This window comes from Mesoplodon densirostris, chromosome X (assembly GCF_025265405.1).
Source record: "Mesoplodon densirostris isolate mMesDen1 chromosome X, mMesDen1 primary haplotype, whole genome shotgun sequence".
Taxonomy (NCBI): Eukaryota; Metazoa; Chordata; class Mammalia; order Artiodactyla; family Ziphiidae; genus Mesoplodon; species Mesoplodon densirostris.
The window spans coordinates 76,472,184-76,491,293 of record NC_082681.1 but is presented as its reverse complement, the minus strand read 5'-3'; the positions used below and the strand labels follow the sequence as shown (position 1 = coordinate 76,491,293).

General features: G+C 43.0%; 1 protein-coding gene across 2 annotated transcripts; it reads right to left on the bottom strand.

The window, feature by feature from the left end:
• Positions 1-4,251: 4,251 nt before the first annotated feature.
• Positions 4,252-7,077, bottom strand: LOC132482680 (polyadenylate-binding protein 1-like 2). 2 transcript variants are annotated; one of them, XM_060087998.1, is made up of 2 exons: positions 7,054-7,077; positions 4,252-4,854 (listed from the first exon to the last, which is right to left on the bottom strand). In XM_060087998.1, exons 1-2 carry the CDS (start codon positions 7,075-7,077, stop codon positions 4,252-4,254), a joined length of 627 nt encoding a protein of 208 aa, XP_059943981.1. The 2 variants fall into 2 exon arrangements, with proteins under 2 accessions (XP_059943981.1, XP_059943982.1); XM_060087999.1 differs by lacking the exon at positions 7,054-7,077 and having other exon boundaries at positions 4,252-4,974.
• Between the last annotated feature and the right edge of the window lie 12,033 nt (positions 7,078-19,110).

Here is a 19,110-nt window from a genome sequence, read left to right as displayed (position 1 = left end):
ACAGGCTTTATTTTAATATGAAAAAACTGGAAACCAAAATCCACTAGGTAAGTCATGTGGTTTACAAAATTGATGGCCTATAGATACCATAATATACTATGTGACAACCGTCAAAAGGATTATGTAATATTAATTCACATGGATATATTTTTATGAGATATTTTAGTTTAAAAAGCAGGCATTATATTAGTATTTATGAATATATACATGCAGGTGTATCCATCTAACAATATGCATATATAAACGTGTGAAGAATTATACAACCACATTTTATATGTAGTTTTTAGCCGGAGGTAGGACTATGGTTATGTTCCATGTTATTCACTCAGTTTAAAAATACCTTATGATATTTCTAGCATTTGTTTGCTTAGCAAACAAATAAAGAGGTTAATAAAGGTTAATAAATAATAAAGGTTAATAAAAAGAAAAAAGGTTATTATAACAAGGAAAATTTTAAACTATGAATTCTTTTATCCGTTGAAAACTTAGTAAATTTTCATATAAATTCTAATACCCAGTTCAGAGCCCTAGGCAAAGAACTGGTCACACATATAGACTGGAAATAACAGAATAATAGAGTAAGTTGACATGACTTTATGAATGAAAATTTGATTCCATACTTGTTTTAAATTTTATGGACAAAGAGTCTGAAAAATGCTCTATAAATTTTTTCTGCTTTTTTTTCTTCTAGGAGTGTTTACTATAGAAACAATTATGCAAGTGACTGTAAATTTAGGCAAAAGGTAGTCAACATAGTGGTCTAAAGTTAAAAGAGAATTGGGAACAAAGAAAATATCTAACAACGTAGGACTTAAGAAATGAATTTATCTGCATACACAAGAGATGTTCAGAGACCATTTTAAATGATATGAAAAAATAAACAAGAAAATATAATCAAGGTTTATTTATACTGAATAAGGTTTTGAAACAATGTAAAGCATGATTTGATATCTTATGTCTATAAATCTTTAAATTATAATATGTAATAATGATGTATGTATTATACATACATGTATATGTATTATACAGTATGTATTATGCAATATGATATATACATATATGTATAGCTAAATGTTTTAGATTTAATTCTTTATATTATCAGTGCTACTTTTATTTTCTTTATTTTGCCTATCAATGCTATGTGATATTTTTAATGAGTTTATATTCCTTGAATAAGAAGCAAAACAGAATATTTTTAAAAAATTGAAAAAGAAAAACAAAAAATTAGGGATTTTAGAGCATTTATATCAGTTTAAAAAAAGTTTGTAATATCCAGGGAGAAACCTGTGTAGAAAAATGGGCATTCTTCCAAAGTATTGGTTGAAGTGTAAATTGGTACATCCAGGCCACCTGATGGTACAGTTAAAAAAATCTTAAAAGGCCTTTACTTTTCAATACCACTTCTATGTATGTATTTAAGTACAATAATTCTGCAGGAAAATTATTCACCATAGACTGGGGTTTAATGGGGAAATTTTAGAAACTACTTTAAAGTCCAAAGTACAGAAACACTTCTAAAAATTCTGATCCCCCAATACAATGATAATGAGTTGTGGGAGAATACTAAATAGCCAAAGATGTTTTAGATATATTTACAATTTATTGAAAAGGAAATTTTGACAGAATATATTCAGTATGATCCTATATTTGTTTTAAATTTTATGGGCAAATAGGGAAAGCCTGATAATGCAAAAAATAATCTCTTTAAAATGGTTGTTGTGTATATTTAATAAGTATGTCCTGTTTTCTAAGCAATGCACTTTTAAACGAAATAATAAAAGAAACATCCACAAAGTCAAACCAGTTTCTCAAACTTAAAAAAATACTAAGTTATTTAAGAAGATAAACAGGGAAATATGCAATCTCTTACACTGTTGATGGACATAATCTTGATGAAGGAAGCATTTAGCAACAGACTGGCAAGTTATATAAGTCAATTAAATATCTCCACATGTCAGCAAACATTCAGCTACAAATGTGTTCCCCATAGAGTTAAACTCATTGGGAAAACCCAGAAAAATAAAAGCATACATCAAGGGGCTAAGTTTAATGAATTATAGCTCATTCATAATATAGAATATAAAGTAAAAACAAAATTAGAGAATATTTAATAATTTGGAAGTATTATAAGACCGACTATAGTGAAATTATCCCATAATGAAACAATACATATTACATTTTTAAAGTATTATTTATGTACATGTTTCCTGTGTTTCAAAGTTTTTCTTTTTGTCAAGTGGTAGAATTAGGAGTGATTTTGATTTTTTTCTTGTCAATTAAAAAAGGTTTCTATTATGATACTGTATTATTTGTATGAAAATAAATGTTTAAAATAAATAAAAACAAAAAAGCTCCAGCTATAGCAAGTCCAGAAAATCGTCCAGGTTTCCAGGTCCTCTCATAATGTTATTGTACTTATGAGGGTGAATTGATAATTATATCTGTGAACAGTTGCTTAATAATGAACCAAAAAAAAAGATTTCAAAACTTGAACCGTCCAATTCTTATTTTAGGAATGTTTGTTCAGGAAATAATCTTGAATGTAAACAAGGCTTGTGCACTATGATATAAGCAGCTTGGGCTTGAATAAGAAAGCAAAAAGCAAAGAAACCACCCAGATGTGCAATAATGACAAAGTAGTGAAAACAAATGTACCCATATCTATATCTAAATATGGATATAGATGCATACATCTATCTATTTATTCCTCTATCTAGCCCATCCACTGGAATACAAGAGCCACGGAAACTATTTTAGAAGAATATTTAATGACATGAAAGGAAGTTCAAGAATATCTATGTATACATCTATATCTATCTATATCATATATTTATGTGTGAAAAAGCTGATATTGAAACAGTATATACATTAAAATTCACATATATATCACATGAAAAATACTGGGCAGGTGCAGATGAAGATGATTCAGGGAGGTATGGGTGCTCATTAGGATTCATTATAGGTGACATTAATTTTCTTCTGTTAACTTGTCCGCTTTGTGATTTGTTTCCTGCAATGAAGCTGAATTATTTTTCTGAGAATGGGGAAAAGGGCAGGAAGTGGGCACAGGGGAAGGAGGTGAAAAACAGTATTTAAATTCAGCAAAACAACCAAGGACAGTGAAATACCATTTGCAGCCCATGAAGCTGGTCAAGACACACACACACACACACACACACACACACACACACACACATCAATTACAGTGACCAGGAGACTATGCAGGGGAAATGGGCATACTCTTTTTACTAGCTGAGCTGGCTGGCATGAATGCAAATTGGTACAATGCTTATGAAGGGGCCATTTGGCAACACACAGGAAAAGTCTTTAAAATGTCCATATGTGGATCCTGCAAGTCCACAGTTAAGATCATCAGGTATGCTAGCGAAGATTTGGCTCGACACGGAAGAATTCACTCATTGGAGTATACACAGTGCTGGGTTTAAACACAGGGAGAGAACTAGGCACCACCTGAATGTCCAACAATGCAGGAATGACTACAGAAATGTTAGGGTCCATCGATACACTCTTCAGGCACTGAAGATGACGTTTCCTAAGCCTGTTGAATAACGTGGAAAGAAGTTCAATGGGTTGATTTTTGTTTGGTTTTAGTTTTTGAAAAAGCAGATTAAGAAACACCACATACATGAACCATTCTATAACAGTGTGTTAAGAGGGAAGGTGGGGTGGAGGTGAGGAAGGGAGGGAGAGAGAAGGAGAGGAGAGAGCCTGGAAAACAGCACACGGAAATGGTAAAAGTGGTTGTCTCCGGGTAGTAGGGTCATAGGGAGCAATTATTCTCTTGGGTTTCCCTCATCTGATTTCCTTCTCCTTCCTGATGTTTCTACCATGAAATTGTATCACCTGTGCAATAAACAAAGAGAGAAAGTGCTTTTTAAACCAAACCACAAGGAGAAGACAGCCTTTAACCTGTCAAGTGGCACAGATTAGCAAGATTATTCACAACACCCAAGGTGGGTGTGGGGGGAAGGGAGGGGAGAGGAGGGGTAGGGACGAGAGGGGAGTGGAGAGAAAGTCAGAGAGAGACACAGAGGGAGAGGGACTGAGACAGGCGGAGGGAGGGAGAGATGGAGGGAAGGAAGACAGTGGGGTGGGGGCGGTTGTGAGAGAGAGAGACCTGCACTCCCAATACAATACACTGCTGGTGGGTTAGGGGGGCAGATGGTGGGGTTGTAAACCGGGTGGGAGCCAAGGTTTGGCTCTGCTGGCTGGCTCGCTCCTGGGGTGTCTTCATCGCAAGGTGGCCTCCTCGTCGGTGTCTTCCTCGAAATCCTTGACGTCAGCACTGGTGGACTGCCTGGCCCAGGCTCCCCTTTCGGCCTCTCGTTCCTTATGCGACTTGAATCTCCCCACGAAAATTTTGCGGTAGTTCAGGAACATGCCGTTCATCGCATCGATGGCCCGCTCGGCGGACTCCTGCTTCTGGAAGTGCACGAACCCGTAGCCCTTGGGCCCCTTTTCGTCACAGGCCACTTTGCAGGAGAGGATGTTGCCGAACGCCGAGAAGATGTTGTACAGCGCCTTGTTGTCGATGGTTTTGCCCAGGTTCTTGATGAAGACGTTGCCCACCCCGCTCTTGCGGAGCGAGGGGTCCCGCTGGGACCACATGATGCGCACTGGCCTGCCCTTGATGACATCAAAGTTCAGGGTCTCCAGGGCCCGCTTGGCGTCCACCGGTTGCTGGTAGTTGACATACGCATAGCCCAAGGAGCGGCGGGTGATCTTGTCCCTGCAAATGCGGATGGAGAGGATGGGCCCGGCCGGGCTGAACTTCTCGTACAGCATTGCCTCCGTCACCTCAGGGTGCAGGTCGCCCACGTACAGCGAAGCCATAGGAAAGTCCGGATTCCCCCCGGAGCCCCCGCCCGTCTCCGCATCAGCATCCGCGGCGGCCACCGCCGCCGCCGCTACCGCCGCCGCCACCTCCGCATCTGCATCCGCATCCGCATCCGCCTCCGCCTCCCCCAAGGGGGGCGTCGCAGCCTCTGCCGCGGCGGCGGCTTCGGCCGCACTGGCCTCCGCCACGGCCACTGCCGCTGCCGCCAGGGAGGCCTCCGCCTCCTCCCCCGCTAGGGCTGCCGCCGCCTCCCCCAGGGTGGCCTCCGCCACTGCCTCCTCTGCTGAGGCCTCGGCCTCCAACTCAGCCTCCACCTCTGCTTCCGCCTCCGCCACGGAGGCCTCCGCCACCGCTTCTGCCACGGTTGCCGCCGCAGCCTCCGCCGCCGCCGCCGCCGCCGCCGCCACCGCCGCCGCCACTGTCGCCGCTGTCGCCACGGTCGCCGGTGCCCCCGGGCCGCTGCCGCGACCTCCCTTCCCGCGAGCTGGGGGGCGGAGAGGCGGGAGAGGGCAGGAGGGCGGGTGGGCGCCGGAACCCGGGCCGGGGGCGCGAGCGCGAGCTGGGGCGCGGGACCCCGGGCCAGCCGATCTGGCGAGTCCCAGTCACCTGGTATGGCGAGCGCTGCCAGGAGCGCACCGGTGCGAGTCGCAGCAGCCTGCAGCCCACTGCTGCTGCGGCCGCCGCTCGGTCGTGGGCTAGCGTGCGGGGCGCGGGCGGGCGGCGTGTGGTGGGGGGCGGGGGGTGTTGGCGTCTGTGGTCCGGGCAGCTGGGAAGGCTTCTGTCTCTTTGGTTCCCCCTGTGGCTGCTGCGGGGCTGCGGGGCCGCGGACGGTGGGAGGGGGCGGGAGCGGGAGGCTTGAGGTTGGGGGGCGGGAGTGTGAGTCCTCAGCCTGTCGGATCGGCTGGAGGTGTTTGAAGAGGAAGCCAGGGAAAGGGCTCCATGTGGACCGAGGGGATCTGGGTTAGATTTAGGGAGTTTTGTTTTATCCTTCCTCTCCCCATAGAACATTTAAATGATTAAATCAAGCACCTTGCAAGAGAAGGTGGGTGGCGTTGAGAATACACTTGCCCGGCCTAAACAAAGCCAAGAAAAATGGTTTTCTCACGTTCAGGGGTTCTCCCCACCTCAAGGCACACACGCTCTCCAACATCACCGCCACCAAGGCAGCAACTCTTACTCTGAGCTGGAGCTGGGGCGAGTGGGGCAAGCTCCCACTGCAGCCTGCTGACCCATTTTCTCAGAGATTCCTCCCCCTTTTCCGGCTCTTTCCCTCCTCTGCAACACTTGCAGAAGAGGAAATAAAGAACACAGAAACACGTATTCATTCATCCATAATGCCATGCCACAAATATTTATGGACCGTTGCTGGCCCCTAGGGATATACAGGGGTCCGGGAGGCAAGAGGAAATAGACCGGTCAACTCCCAAGGTTGACCTTGGGAGTGGACAGTCTGGGCTAGAAACTCTGTCCCTGTTCCAGACTATGGGAGAACTAGGGACCTGGGGTTCTTCAGCCCCCACCCACCCCCAACTCGTCCCACCCATCCAGTCTCAATTCATGCAGCCTGGAAGCGGGGGAATCAAGAGCACCCTGTCCTTAGTGCTGTCCTCCATGATAGGTGAGGTAAGCCAAATCAAGAGCTGGGGACAGGGCCTGGTCCAGAGCCAGGCACTAGTTTGCTCTTGTCTCTGCCCTCAAGGTGCTGAGGTTCCCAACGTGAACCAAGAAAGGCACATCCACGTTCAAAAGAAAAACAAAACCTGAAATCTCTCTAGAATGAGGTGTCTCATCCCAGTTCACCAGCTAGTAATTATGGAAGCCTTACCCAGTACTTGGCACTGGGGGCTCAGAGACAGGCAGTGTGGTAAGTGAGCAGTGAATGTTGATGTGTTGGAGGTGTGGGGCAAGGTGAGGAAAGGTGAGCAGAGTGTATTGTGGGAGCAGAGAGGCCACACAAGACCAAAAGCTGAGGGGATAGGCAAGCGAGCAACCATTAGAGTAGAGGGCAACAGAGGCTAGAGTCCCACCTCTTCCAGAAAGGAGGACCCAGCTACTAACCATTCCTGGTAGGAATCAAGCAAGGCTTTCCAGAAGACAAAACCCCGAAGGCGAGCTCTGAAAGATGAGTAGCAGTCCACCACATCGAGGCAGAAGGGAAGGAACTCCAGACAGAGGCATCAGTCTGTGTCCAAGGCTCTATAGCATGCTAGCACATGCATGGGCACTTCTGGTCATGCCTAATAATCTGGTGTGGACAGAGCTCATGATCTCCAAGAGTATATGGCAGGAGGTGGGGCTGGAAGGTGTGGGGGGCCCTGACAAGCAAGCTAAGGTGCTTGGACTCTATACCCAAGCTCACGGGGTCCACTCAGTACATTCAAGGAGGGACTCGGTATGATCAGATCTTTAGAAGAGTACAAACTAAACATCAACACAGAAAGTAGTTAAGAGAGTAGCTCTTAAAAGTTCTCAGTACAAGGGGAAAACAGAGTGTAACTAACTGAGGTGATGGATGTTTATTAAACTTCTTGTGATAATCATTTAGTGATGTGTACCTATATCAAATCATGTTGTACACCTTAAACTTACACGGTGTTATATGTCAATTATATCTCAATGAAACCGGAGAGAAACCCATCAATACACATGTAAATGCATACACACACACACACACACACACACGCCCCTGAGACAGAGCTGATAGAACAAAAAGAAGACAGTTGTGACCAGTTCCAAAAGAGTCAGAACAACCATTCCCTCCGTCCCTCCTTTCCTTCCATAAGTAGGGGCTTCACATTTACCGTGAGCCAGGCATTGAACTGTGGACTTCGGGGTCAGATGTAAAAACATGATCAAACCATAGTGCCTTTCCTCACTCCACTAAAGCTCAGGCTGCCCATACAAATAAGAGAAATGCCAGCAGAGGGCTATATGTGCTGTGTGGTTGGACTATGGTGGCCATGGAGTTTCATCTGCCCAGCACATATTCTCACCTCCCCCTCACTCCCACCCATCCACCTTCCTTGGGTCAATAAAGCTGTTTTCTGTGGTGGCAGCGTTGGCTGGACCTGGGCAATTGAACATGATAGAGCAACCCTGAACCTTCAGAACTGACTGGGTCACCATGGGGTATGAGGCAGTGAGAACTTTCTCATCGCTGGCTGGAAAGCATCCCAAGATGGCTGAGAAGCAGACATACAGACGTGTGTCTCGCCAGCTTGCAAAGTCTAGCACTCTGCCCCTAGACAGGGTGCAAGCAAAGGGCAGGGACAGAGACTTAGGAAAAGCTTGCTGTACTGCTGGTGCCTTGACCAAGGTGGTCACTGTCACCACTCTTAGGAGCCATCTCCTGAGGGTCTAGGTTGCTTGTAGGCAGGAGGCAGATGAAGTTTGCCTCACCATTCCAGGTGGCCACCAAGAGGGACCTGAGGAGGCAGTGGCCAAGGGGAAGCCATAATTGCTGGGAGGTAGGGGATGTGGGGATGACGAGAAGAGCTTCTGGGCCCATTGTTTGGAGACAGAAGTGACAAGAGGGACCAATTCAAGGACCAGGAGTCAACAAGAACTCTTCCTCTGGCTTTGACTTCCAGCCCACAGAGTAACAGAAATCGGTAGGAGAAAGAGGTTCAGCGAAGTCATGCTGAGGCCAGTGAATCCACAAACCTGTCAAACCAGAAGACAATCCCCAGGCCGCTGACCCTCCAGCAACAGGAAGAAGGCTACTACAGTGACAAGGAGAGCAGCTGGGGAATGCTCTCCAAGTCCTTTCTCACAGAGGCTTCTCTGGGTTTTCCGTCTCCTTTTTTTCAGTTCCTGGTCACATCTGCAATCAAAAGTGTTCTGACCACTGGTTGCTATGATTGAGGCAAAAGTGAAGAGCCCTGTGGAGTGTCAGCGGAGGGAGGGAGAGGTCCCTTTCTTGTGGGAGGAAGTGTTACTCATTTCATTCACTCGATGATTCAACAAGTATTTATGGAGGGCTACCTTGTACCAGGCATTCTTCTAGGCAGAGAGCCCCTGCATCCAAGGAACTTATCTTCTAGTGGGGAAGAGAGACAATAAACATGGCAGAAAATGGTCAAAGCACTTAAAGGTTGCTGCAAATGCCCTCAGGGAAATAAGCGAGATGATTTGGTACGTCTTACTTAGAACCCAAGAGAAGTGGCAAAGGTCAGGGATGGCCCTTCTGAGGACAGTGATATGTGGCCAGTCCTGCTGGAAAACAGGGGGAAAACCTGCCTAGCCGGGAGAACTGCAATTCCTCTGGCCTTGTGACAAAAAAAGAGGGGCACTGGAGCCACAGAAGAGATGCCGGTGTAGTTGGAGCCCAGTGAGAGAGGGGATGGAGGGAACAAAGGACAGTGTAGTGGTGGGAAGGAGCCATGATGGGAGTTTGGTTTTCACTCAAAGAGCTCTGGGGAGCCAGAGAGAGAATTGAATCAAGGGAGTGCCATGGTCTAATTATATTCAGTAATTTCTCTCTGGCTGCTCTCTGTGGAAAAAAACTGCAAGTGGGCAGGGCACAAAGCAAAGCAGGGAGACCAGTTCGGGCCCTCTTGCAGTAGCCCAGTTGGGAGATGCCAGTGGCTTGGCCCAGACTGGCAGCACAAATGTAGAGAATAGTGCATGGGTTCACATGATATTTTGGAAAGAGAACAGACAGCACTTGCTGGTGGATTGAAGGCAGTTGGTGAACAAACTTAAGAAATGAATGATTACTATGAGAGTCTTTTCCTGCAAGTCTTGGTCATGGAGGTGTTACGTATAGTCACAGACAATACGGAGAGTGGATATGCTAGACTTGTACAAGGGAGAAAGACAGGTGGGGATGTGTGTCAAGAGTTCCAATTTGCACATGTTGCGTGTCTGAAGTCTGGAAAAGTCCACTCTCCGTGTAGGCTGCAGAAACAGAATTATCAAGACAACAGGACACAGATAGTATTTAAAGCCACAAGACTGGGCAGAATCACCTAGAGAGAGTACTGTCAGGAGAAGAAAGCGCAGGGCTATTCCCTGAGACATGCCAACATGTAGAAGTTGGGTTGAGGATAACAAGCCAGCAGAAGAGATTGAGAAGGACTGGACGGTAAATGGGCTGGCCCTAAACCTGACTCCTCTCCAGGGCCGTGCAGGGTCCAGCCTCAGTGTCCTCACTCAGGTCCTGCTTTCAGTGCTCCTGGCTGTATGTGCATGGTACTTGGTTTAAAACGGGAGGACACCAAGAACTTTGTGTGCTAGGGTTTAGATTTCTCTTTCTGTTCATTTCAAGGTGGAGCTTTAAAGAGATAGGTTCAGATACAGAGACATTCAAAGAGTGTTTGGAGCCGGCCCTGCTCTTCCCATTTTATATGGCCCACTGCCTTCTTCCTTTCAGGAGGGAGTAAGAGAAAGGAATGGGGATGCGGTTCAGAGAGCAGGAGAAAATAATAGAAAATAATGGAAGAAGGTAGGGATGAGGGTGGGTACCAGTGGGGAGAGGGACAGATCAGCTCTATACGTAAAAAATGAATCAAAACACTGAAAACAGGGATCTACATAAAGAAGTCTCTTCCTATGAATTTCTCGTTGACATAGCTGTAGGAAGGATGCTCAGGGGAATAGAGAATGAAAACATACATGTATTTTGTAGTAGGTAAATTGATTTTGTCAATTCACACTGCCCCCAAACTCCCCCGAATGAAAATAATCTTGACATACAGGCCAGCAAAAATAGCAGCCTTAGACTTTTATTTAGGAAGAATTTAGGAAAGTGTTTGGGTGTGTACCCCTGTTATTTAACAAATAAGAACAATGATTATTAAATTGTCTTGAATAAATACAGCACATTTAGCAAATGGTCCTTTGGATCCTCATAAAGTGAAGAGTTAAGGGAGGCAGAGATGTAGGGCAGGGAAGGAATGAGAATTGAGTCAATAGGCGTAAGAGCCCCAGGACATCAGGACATACACACACAAGCATGTTTATCACCTAAGGATTCACACTGGGCAAACTAGGATACAAAGCAAGCACTCATCAACCAGGGAATGACTGGAGACATCGTGGCACAGCCATTCCATGGATTATTATGCAATCATTACCAAACACGAGTTATTTCCATAGGGTCTGATTTAGGGGGACCTTCAAAATATGCTATTATTAAGTGAGGAAAGCAAATTGCAGAGAGGGGACAGTATATGGTCTCATTTGCATGTTGGGGATCAGGGCACGGGAAGGAAGATAAGAGGTTGTGATCCCATATATATTTGTATGCCTACTTGACATCTCCACCTGGATGTCTCATAGGCATTTCATCCTTAAATGGTATCACCATGCACTCGGGTATTCAAGTGAAATAAAAATGGAGAGGCACCCTTATTTCCTTCCTCTCCCACTCCCACATCTTCCTCTGGCCCCTGTCTCATCCTTCAGCCATTCCTATCACCTCTACCTCCCAAACACCACTTGAACCTCTCCAACTTCACTGGAGTCCACCGTTAAGCCTCTCATGGGATCCTGCCAAACCTCCTAACTGTTCTCCCACTTCCACCAAACTTCCTTGTCCATCCAGTAGCCAGACTGATCTTCCAGAAAAATGAATGGCGCCTTTTGCCTCCCCTACTCAAAACCCCAGAAGGCTTCCCACTTCACTTGGACTAAAAGGCAAACTCCTCAACATGACTTAAATATAATGAGCTGCATGACCTGGCCCTTGCCAACCTCCCCATTCTCACCTTTCTCTATCTTGGTCATTGTGGGCCTTCTTAGAATACTCTGAGTACTCCCTGATCCAATCTCCATCCTTCCTGAGGGCTTCCACCTACCTCAAACTGTCTTTCTCCATCTTTTTAAAATCGTTAACAGGTTTTTAAACATACAAAAATTATAGTGGGTCACAGAACATGCCCCCAAGTACACATCACTCAAACTGAAAAAATTAAAACATTTGTCCTATTTTTGTATCAGTTGGTTAGATTTTTAGGATAATAAAAAAAACACAAAATACAGCTACCATCCCTTTTGGAGCACCCCCCCAATCCCATTCTCCTTGCCACCCCCCATAGGGCACAAACCTTGGTTACTTCTGGGTGTGATTAAAGGCAAAATACAAGTAAGTCCTCAGTTTCTCTCTCTAATTTCTTTCTCTCTCTGTCTCTCTTTTCCCTTACTCCTTTCATGAGAATTTCTCTGACCCTTTGCTCTTTGTCTCTAAGAAACAGACAGGGTCCACAAAAGGGAACATGGCTGGTGATATTTGGGCTCAGGATGGTCGTGAGAAATGAAGAAGCCTATACTCCTATCAGTCCTTGTATGTTCCTGAATTCCTGGGCTTAAATTCCTCAAAGAACATGGGCCTTGGAGTCAAATGGACTCTCTTGTAGGCAGAGTTCCAGAGCAAAACACTTAACCACTCTGAGCCTTGGTTTGTGCTTTGAGTTTGAATTTCAGAAGTTGTAATTAAGGTTCTTAGGAATTTTTTTTTTAATAACAAGTAGTTTTGCCCAACCCTACTTAGGAACCAAGAACAGAGAACTGACTGACGGTTTTTACATAGAATTTCAGATACTTTTCTCTCTGGGAACCAATTCTCCTCCCAATGTATGCTTAAAACTTTAATGACCTTCTTTGTCATAATCTTAGGCAGTTTACAGGCATGACCTTATAAAAATATACCTGTAGGTATATCCCCAGTCCATGACTTACTAGCTATGCTTACCTTGGTCAAATTGCTTTGCGTTTTTTGTTTGTTTCCTTAGCTTTGGAGTCCTCATCTGTACAAAGGGATGCATATTTGTAAGGACAAAAAGACGTGATAATGTTTGGAAAATGCTTTTCACAGTGCCTGGCATGCATTCAGTGCCCAGCACAAGGGACTCCTTATTAATGTCAGTTCCCTCTGTCCTGAGGATATCCTTGTTCAGCTGGTTTTTGAAGGCCCAGTGTCTCTCCTTTCTGGTGTCCAAGGCAGCTTGGCACTTTCTCTCTAACCAGGAGCAAGGTGTCAGTTCAGAGGGAGTCTGATCCTCTGGGTTATATCCCAGGTTATGGCTGGATTTTACTCTAGGCAAGTGCCTGATTCTCTGGCCTGAACTCACCTAACTTACACTCGCATTCAGGTTTTCCTTTGTTCTCCTGACCTTAGGACATTTTTATGACCCATTTATTTATCTTCCCTGAGATCCAAGGACCTTGCAAGTCAACACATGAACGAATGCCATTTTCTGTCCTCAAGAAAACCCCCTAGAAGATTGGATAATACTGTCTCATAGAATGGGGTGTTGAGTCAGGAGCTGAATTTTCCCTCAGCTGCTATTCATCCCTTTGAGCACACTTTTTTGGGACCATTTTGGAGATAAATTACTATGAGGCAATACGTTCCTTCAAGTTCTTTCCTATAGGACACTTGAATGCATTTTCACGTGTTCATGATGTCTCTGGAAGTCTCCTACCAACATTCATGATTGTGCTAAGACACATTCATGGGTTATTGGCATATGAGTGGCTGATCTTCATTACCATGAGTTGCTGAGCAATTTAAGTTTTCACTGTGTATAATAGATGTAAGATGAAATCTCCTTCCACGTGGTAAAGTCTTGGTAAAGTCATGATGATTAGCTTTGGGGCCTCCTTCCATACACACCATCTTTTAGAAACCATGCTCAAAAATAAAAAAATTGCTCTTACTGAAAGGAAGTCACACACATGGTAAATAAAATAGTGGTGACCAGAAAGTACAAACAAGCTTGTGATAAAAGGCAAAGGTCTGAGACCCCATCACTTCCCATTTCCCAGTTGTGCTTCCCAGGGTAGATCATTTCAATAATTCCCGCTTGCACTGTTTTGGCAGTTACCATATTACATCTAAATAAAGTGCTTAATCTGCTATTTCACATCATTCATCAACTTTAGCCATCATCAAGTGACCACATTCTTCTTACAGAAGAGAATTTAACTCATTCACTGTGTCTTCATTCTGCCCTCACTTTCTTTCTCTCAGATTTTATACTTTCTTTTGATTTTTAGTTTCTCTATTGATGACTCTAGTAACTTTAAATAATGTACTTAGCCCTCAGTTCCTTGCATACACCTTAGTCACATTAACTTTTCTTTTTTCTTCTATACAATGAGGATATTGGGCTTCACTGGTGGCGCAGTGGTTGAGAGTCCGCCTGCTGATGCAGGGGACACGGGTTCGTGCCCTGGTCTGGGAAGATCCCACATGCCACAGAGCGGCTGGGGCCCGTGAGCCATGGCCACTGGGCCTGCGCATCCAGAGCCTGTGCTCTGCAACGGGAGAGGCCACAACAGTGAGAGGCCCGCGTACCAAAAAACAAAAAAAATACGATATTACCACTTCTATCCTTCCCTTCCTTCAATCTCTCTTCCTCATTTCTACATCCTCTTCTTACCAGGTTCATTATCATTTACATCCATTTTTGGAAACCTAAAAAACATTTTCTGCTTTGAAAAGCAACACAAGTCTTTTACTTTTTATTGAATCTCTAATAATTTTGACCATAGGTCCACATTTCTTCACTGAGTGCAGGCTGGACCAGAGAAGGAGATTAAATCCTGGTGTCAAGTACAAATCCTCTCTATTCTTTATTCCAGTAATTTCTGAAAGGTCCGCCACATTTGAGTTTGACTTATATGGGATCTATGCATCAAACACTCTCTCTCTCCTTCTCTCTCTCTCTCTCTCTCTCTCTCTCTCTCTCTCTCTGTCTCTCTCTCTGTCTCTCTCTCTGTCTCTCTCTCTCTCTCTCTCACACACACACACACACAAACACCCACACAATTAAATGGTTCCCAGGCAATTGATCATTAAACCACTTAATCTTATAAGAATTTATAAAATGCTTGTCCTTATAATCTCTATTTTACACCTGGGAAAATTTGGTAACACGGACCTAAATAACCGGCAAGGTCTCATATAGTGTAAGCGGTAGAGCCTGGAATTGATTCAAAGAAAGGCAGTCTTATTCCAGAATTGGTCCTGGTGACCACCATGTTATTATACAATAAGCTTCTCTCTTTCAGTTTTTCAGAATCTGTGACTGTTGACAAAGTAACCCATGCTGTTAAAACAGGTGGAACAGCTCACAGATGTATGAATAATGGTTGACAATCAATCACCCTACTTTCAAAGCCCCCACCAATCCCAGGCATCAGAGGTTACAGAGAACAAAATTACCTGTTTGATTGTTTTTTTACACTTTCCTCAGGTTCATAGAAATCTATAAAAACAGAATGACCTTATCCTGAGTAGATATTCTTTTATTTGGTCAAAAAAACATTACAGTTTTCTGTGACTTTCTACATTCACAGAGCAAGTTAACACATATAAATTAAATTAGTTTTGTTTTATTAAAATTTGCACTAGGGGAAAAAATTGGAATTTATGCAACAATGCCCTGATTGTTTCAAGTGTTTCATTTTAAATTTTTGCAGACAGGAAGAAAAAAGTCATTGTTACCTTTACTCCCCTTTCTGTAGAGCATCTTTTTATTCTCAGTCTGCTTTTAAGTATTTAAACGTGCATTTGTTTTTAAAGCAATTAATTAATGGTGTGCATTAGTGAGATTTTTTTAAAAAATCTTTATTGGAGTATAATTGCTTTACAAGGGTGTGTTAGTTTCTGCTGTATAACAAAGTGAATCAGCTATACATAAATGTATAACCCAAATCTCGTCCCTCTTACATCTCCCTCCCACCCTCTCTATCCCACCCCTCTAGGTGGACAGAAAGCACTGAGCTGATTTTCCTATGCTATGTGGCGGCTTCCTACTAGCTATCTATTTTACATTTGTAAGTGTATATATGTCCATAGCACTTGCTGAATTCATCCCAGCTTACCCTCCCCATCCCCGTGTCCTCAAGTCCATTCTCTAGGTATCTGTCTTCATTCTTGTCCTGGCCCTAGGTTCTTCAGAACCTTTTTTTTTTTTACTAGATTCCGTATATATGTGTTAGTATACGGTATCTGTTTTTCTCTTTCTGACTTACTTCATTCTATATGACAGACTCTAGGTCCATCCAACTCACTACAAATAATTCAATTTCGTTTCTTTTTATGGCTGAGTAATATTCCATTGTATCCATGTGCCACATCTTCTCTAACCATTCATCTGTTGATGGACACTCAGGTTGCCTCCATGTCCTGGCTATTGTAAATAGACCTGAAATGAACATTTTGATACATGTCTTTTTTGAATTATGTTTTTTTCAGTGTATATGTCCAGTAGTGGGTTTGCTGGGTCGTATGGTAGTTCTATTTTTAGTTTTTAAAGGAACTTCCATACTGTTCTAAATAGTGGCTGTATCAGTTTACATTCCCACTAACAGTGCAAGAGGGTTCCCTTTCCTCCACACCTTCTCCAGGATTTATAGTTTGTATGTTTTTCGTTGATGGCCATTCTGACCGGTGTGAGGAGATACCTCATTGTAATTTTGATTTGAGTTTCTCTAATGATTAGTGATATTGAGCATCCTTTCATGTATTTGTTGGTAATCTGTATATCTTCTTTGGAGAAATGTCTACTTAGGTCATCTGCTCATTTTTTTTTTTTCTTCTTTTTGCGGTATGCGGGCCTCTCACTGTTGTGGCCTCTCCCGTTGCGGAGCACAGGCTCCGGATGCGCAGGCCCAGCGGCCATGGCTCACGGGCCCAGCCGCTCCGCGGCATATGGGATCCTCCCAGACCGGGGCACGAACCCGTATCCCCTGCATCGGCAGGCGGACTCTCAACCACTGCGCCACCAGGGAGGCCCATCTGCCCATTTTTGAATTGGGCTGTTTGTTTCTTTGTTATTGAGCTGCATGAGCTGCCTGTATATTTTGGAGAGTAATCCTTTGTCAGTTGCTCCATTTGCAAATATTTTCACCCATTCTGTGGGTTGCCTTTTTGTCTTGTGTCTAATTTTGTGAAAAATGCATTGGTAGTTTGATAGGGATTGCATTGAATCTGTAGATTGCTTTTGGTAGTATAGTCATTTTCACAGTGTTGATTCTTCCAGTCAAAGAACATGGTATATCTCTCCATCTGTTTGTATCATGTATAATTTCTTTCATCAGTGTCATATACTTTTCTGCATACAGGTTTTCGGTCTCCTTAGGTAGGTTTATTCCTACGTATTTTATTCTTTTTGTTGCAATGGTAAACGGGAGTGTTTCCTTAATTTCTCTTTCAGATTTTTCATCGTTAATGTAGAGGAATGCAAGAGCTTCCTGTGCATTAATTTTATATCCTGCTACTTTACCAAATTCATTGATTAGCTCTAGTAGTTTTCTGGTAGCATGTTTGGGATTCTCTATGTATAGCATCATGCCATCTGCAAACAGTGACAGTTTAATTTCTTCTTTTCTGATTTGGATTCAATTGATTTCTTTTTCTTCTCTGATTGCTGTGGCTAAAACTTCCAAAACTATGTTGAATAAGAGTGGTGAGAGTGGGCAACCTTGTCTTGTTCCTGATCTTAGTGGAAGTGGTTTCAATTTTTCACCTTTGAGAACAATGTTGGCTGTGTGTTTGTCATATATGGCCTTTATTATGTTGAAGTAAGCTCCCTCTATGCCTACTTTCTGGAGGGTTTTTATCATCAATGGGTGTTGAATTTTGTCAAAAGCTTTTTCTGCATCTATTGAGATGATCACATGGTTTTTCTCCTTCAATTTTTAATATGGTTTATCACATGGATTGATTTACATATATTGAAGAATCACTGCTTTCCTGGGGTAAACCTCATTTGATCTTGATGGATGATCCTTGAATGTGCTGTTGGATTCTGTTTGCTAGTATTGTGTTGAGGATTTTTCATCTATGCTCCTCAGTGATATTGGTCTGTAGTTTTCCTTTTTGTGACATGTTTGTCTGATTTTGGAATCAGGGTGATCGTGGCCTCATAGAATGAGTTTGGGAGTGTTCCTCCCTCTGCTATATTTTGGAAGAGTTTGAGAAGGATAGGTGTTAGCTCTTCACTAAATGTTTGATAGAATTCATCTGTGAAGGCATCTGGTCCTGGGCTTTTGTTTGTTCGAAGAATTTTAATCACAGTCTCAGTTTCAGTGCTTGTGATTTTCTGTTTAAATTTTCGATTTCTTCCTGGTTCAGTCCCGGATGGTTGTGCTTTTCTAAGAATTTGTCTGTTTCTTCCAGGTTGTCCATTTTATTGACATGGAGTTGCTTGTAGCAGTCTCTCATGATCCTTTGTATTTCGGCAGTGTCAGTTGCTACTTCTCCCTTTTCATTTCTAATTCTATTGATTTGAGTCTTCTCTCATTTTATCTTGATGACTCTGGCTACTTGTTTATCAATTTCCTTTATCTTCTCAAAGAGGAAGCTTTTTGTTTTATTGATCTCATCTATTGTTTCCTTCATTTCTTTTTCATTTATTTCTGATCTGATTTATTTCCTTTGGCTATCTTTGGGGTTTTTTGCTATTCTTTCTCTAATTGCTTTGGCTGTAAGTTTAGGTTGTTTATTTGAGATATTTCTTGTTTCTTGAGGTAGGATAGCACTGCTATAAACCTCCCTCTTAGAACTGCTTTTGCTGCATCCCATAGGTTTGGGGTCGTCATGTTTTCATGGTCATTTGTTACTAATTGTTTTATGATTTCCTCTTTGATTTCTTCAGTGATCTCTTGGTTATTTACTAGTGTACTGTTTAGCCTCCATATGTTTTTATTTTTTACAGATTTTTTTCCTGTAATTGATATGTAATCTCATAGTGTTGTGGTCAGAAAAGATACTTGATACAATTTCAATTTTCTTAAATTTACCAAGGCTTGATTTGTGACCCAAGATATGATCCATCCTGGAGAATGTTCCATGAGCACTTGACAAGAATGTGTATTCTGTTGCATTTGGATGGAATGTCCTATAAATATCAATTAAGTCCATCTTGTTTAATGTATCATTTAAAGCTTGTGTTTCCTTATTAATTTTCTGTCTGCATGATCTGTCCATTTGAGGAAGTGGAGTGTTAAAATCCCCAACTATGATTGTGTTACTGTCAATTTCCCCTTTTTATGGTTGCTACCATTTTCCTTATGTATTGAGGTGCTCCTGTGTTGGATGCATAAATATTTACAATTGTTATATCTTCTTCTTGGATCGATCCCTTGATCATTTTGTAGTGTCCTTCCTTATCTATTGTAATAGCCTTTATTTTAAAGTCTATTTTGTCTGATATGAGAATTGCTAGTCCAGCTTTCTTTTGATTTCCATTTTGCATGGAATATCTTTTTGCATCCTCACACTTTCAGTCTGTATGTGT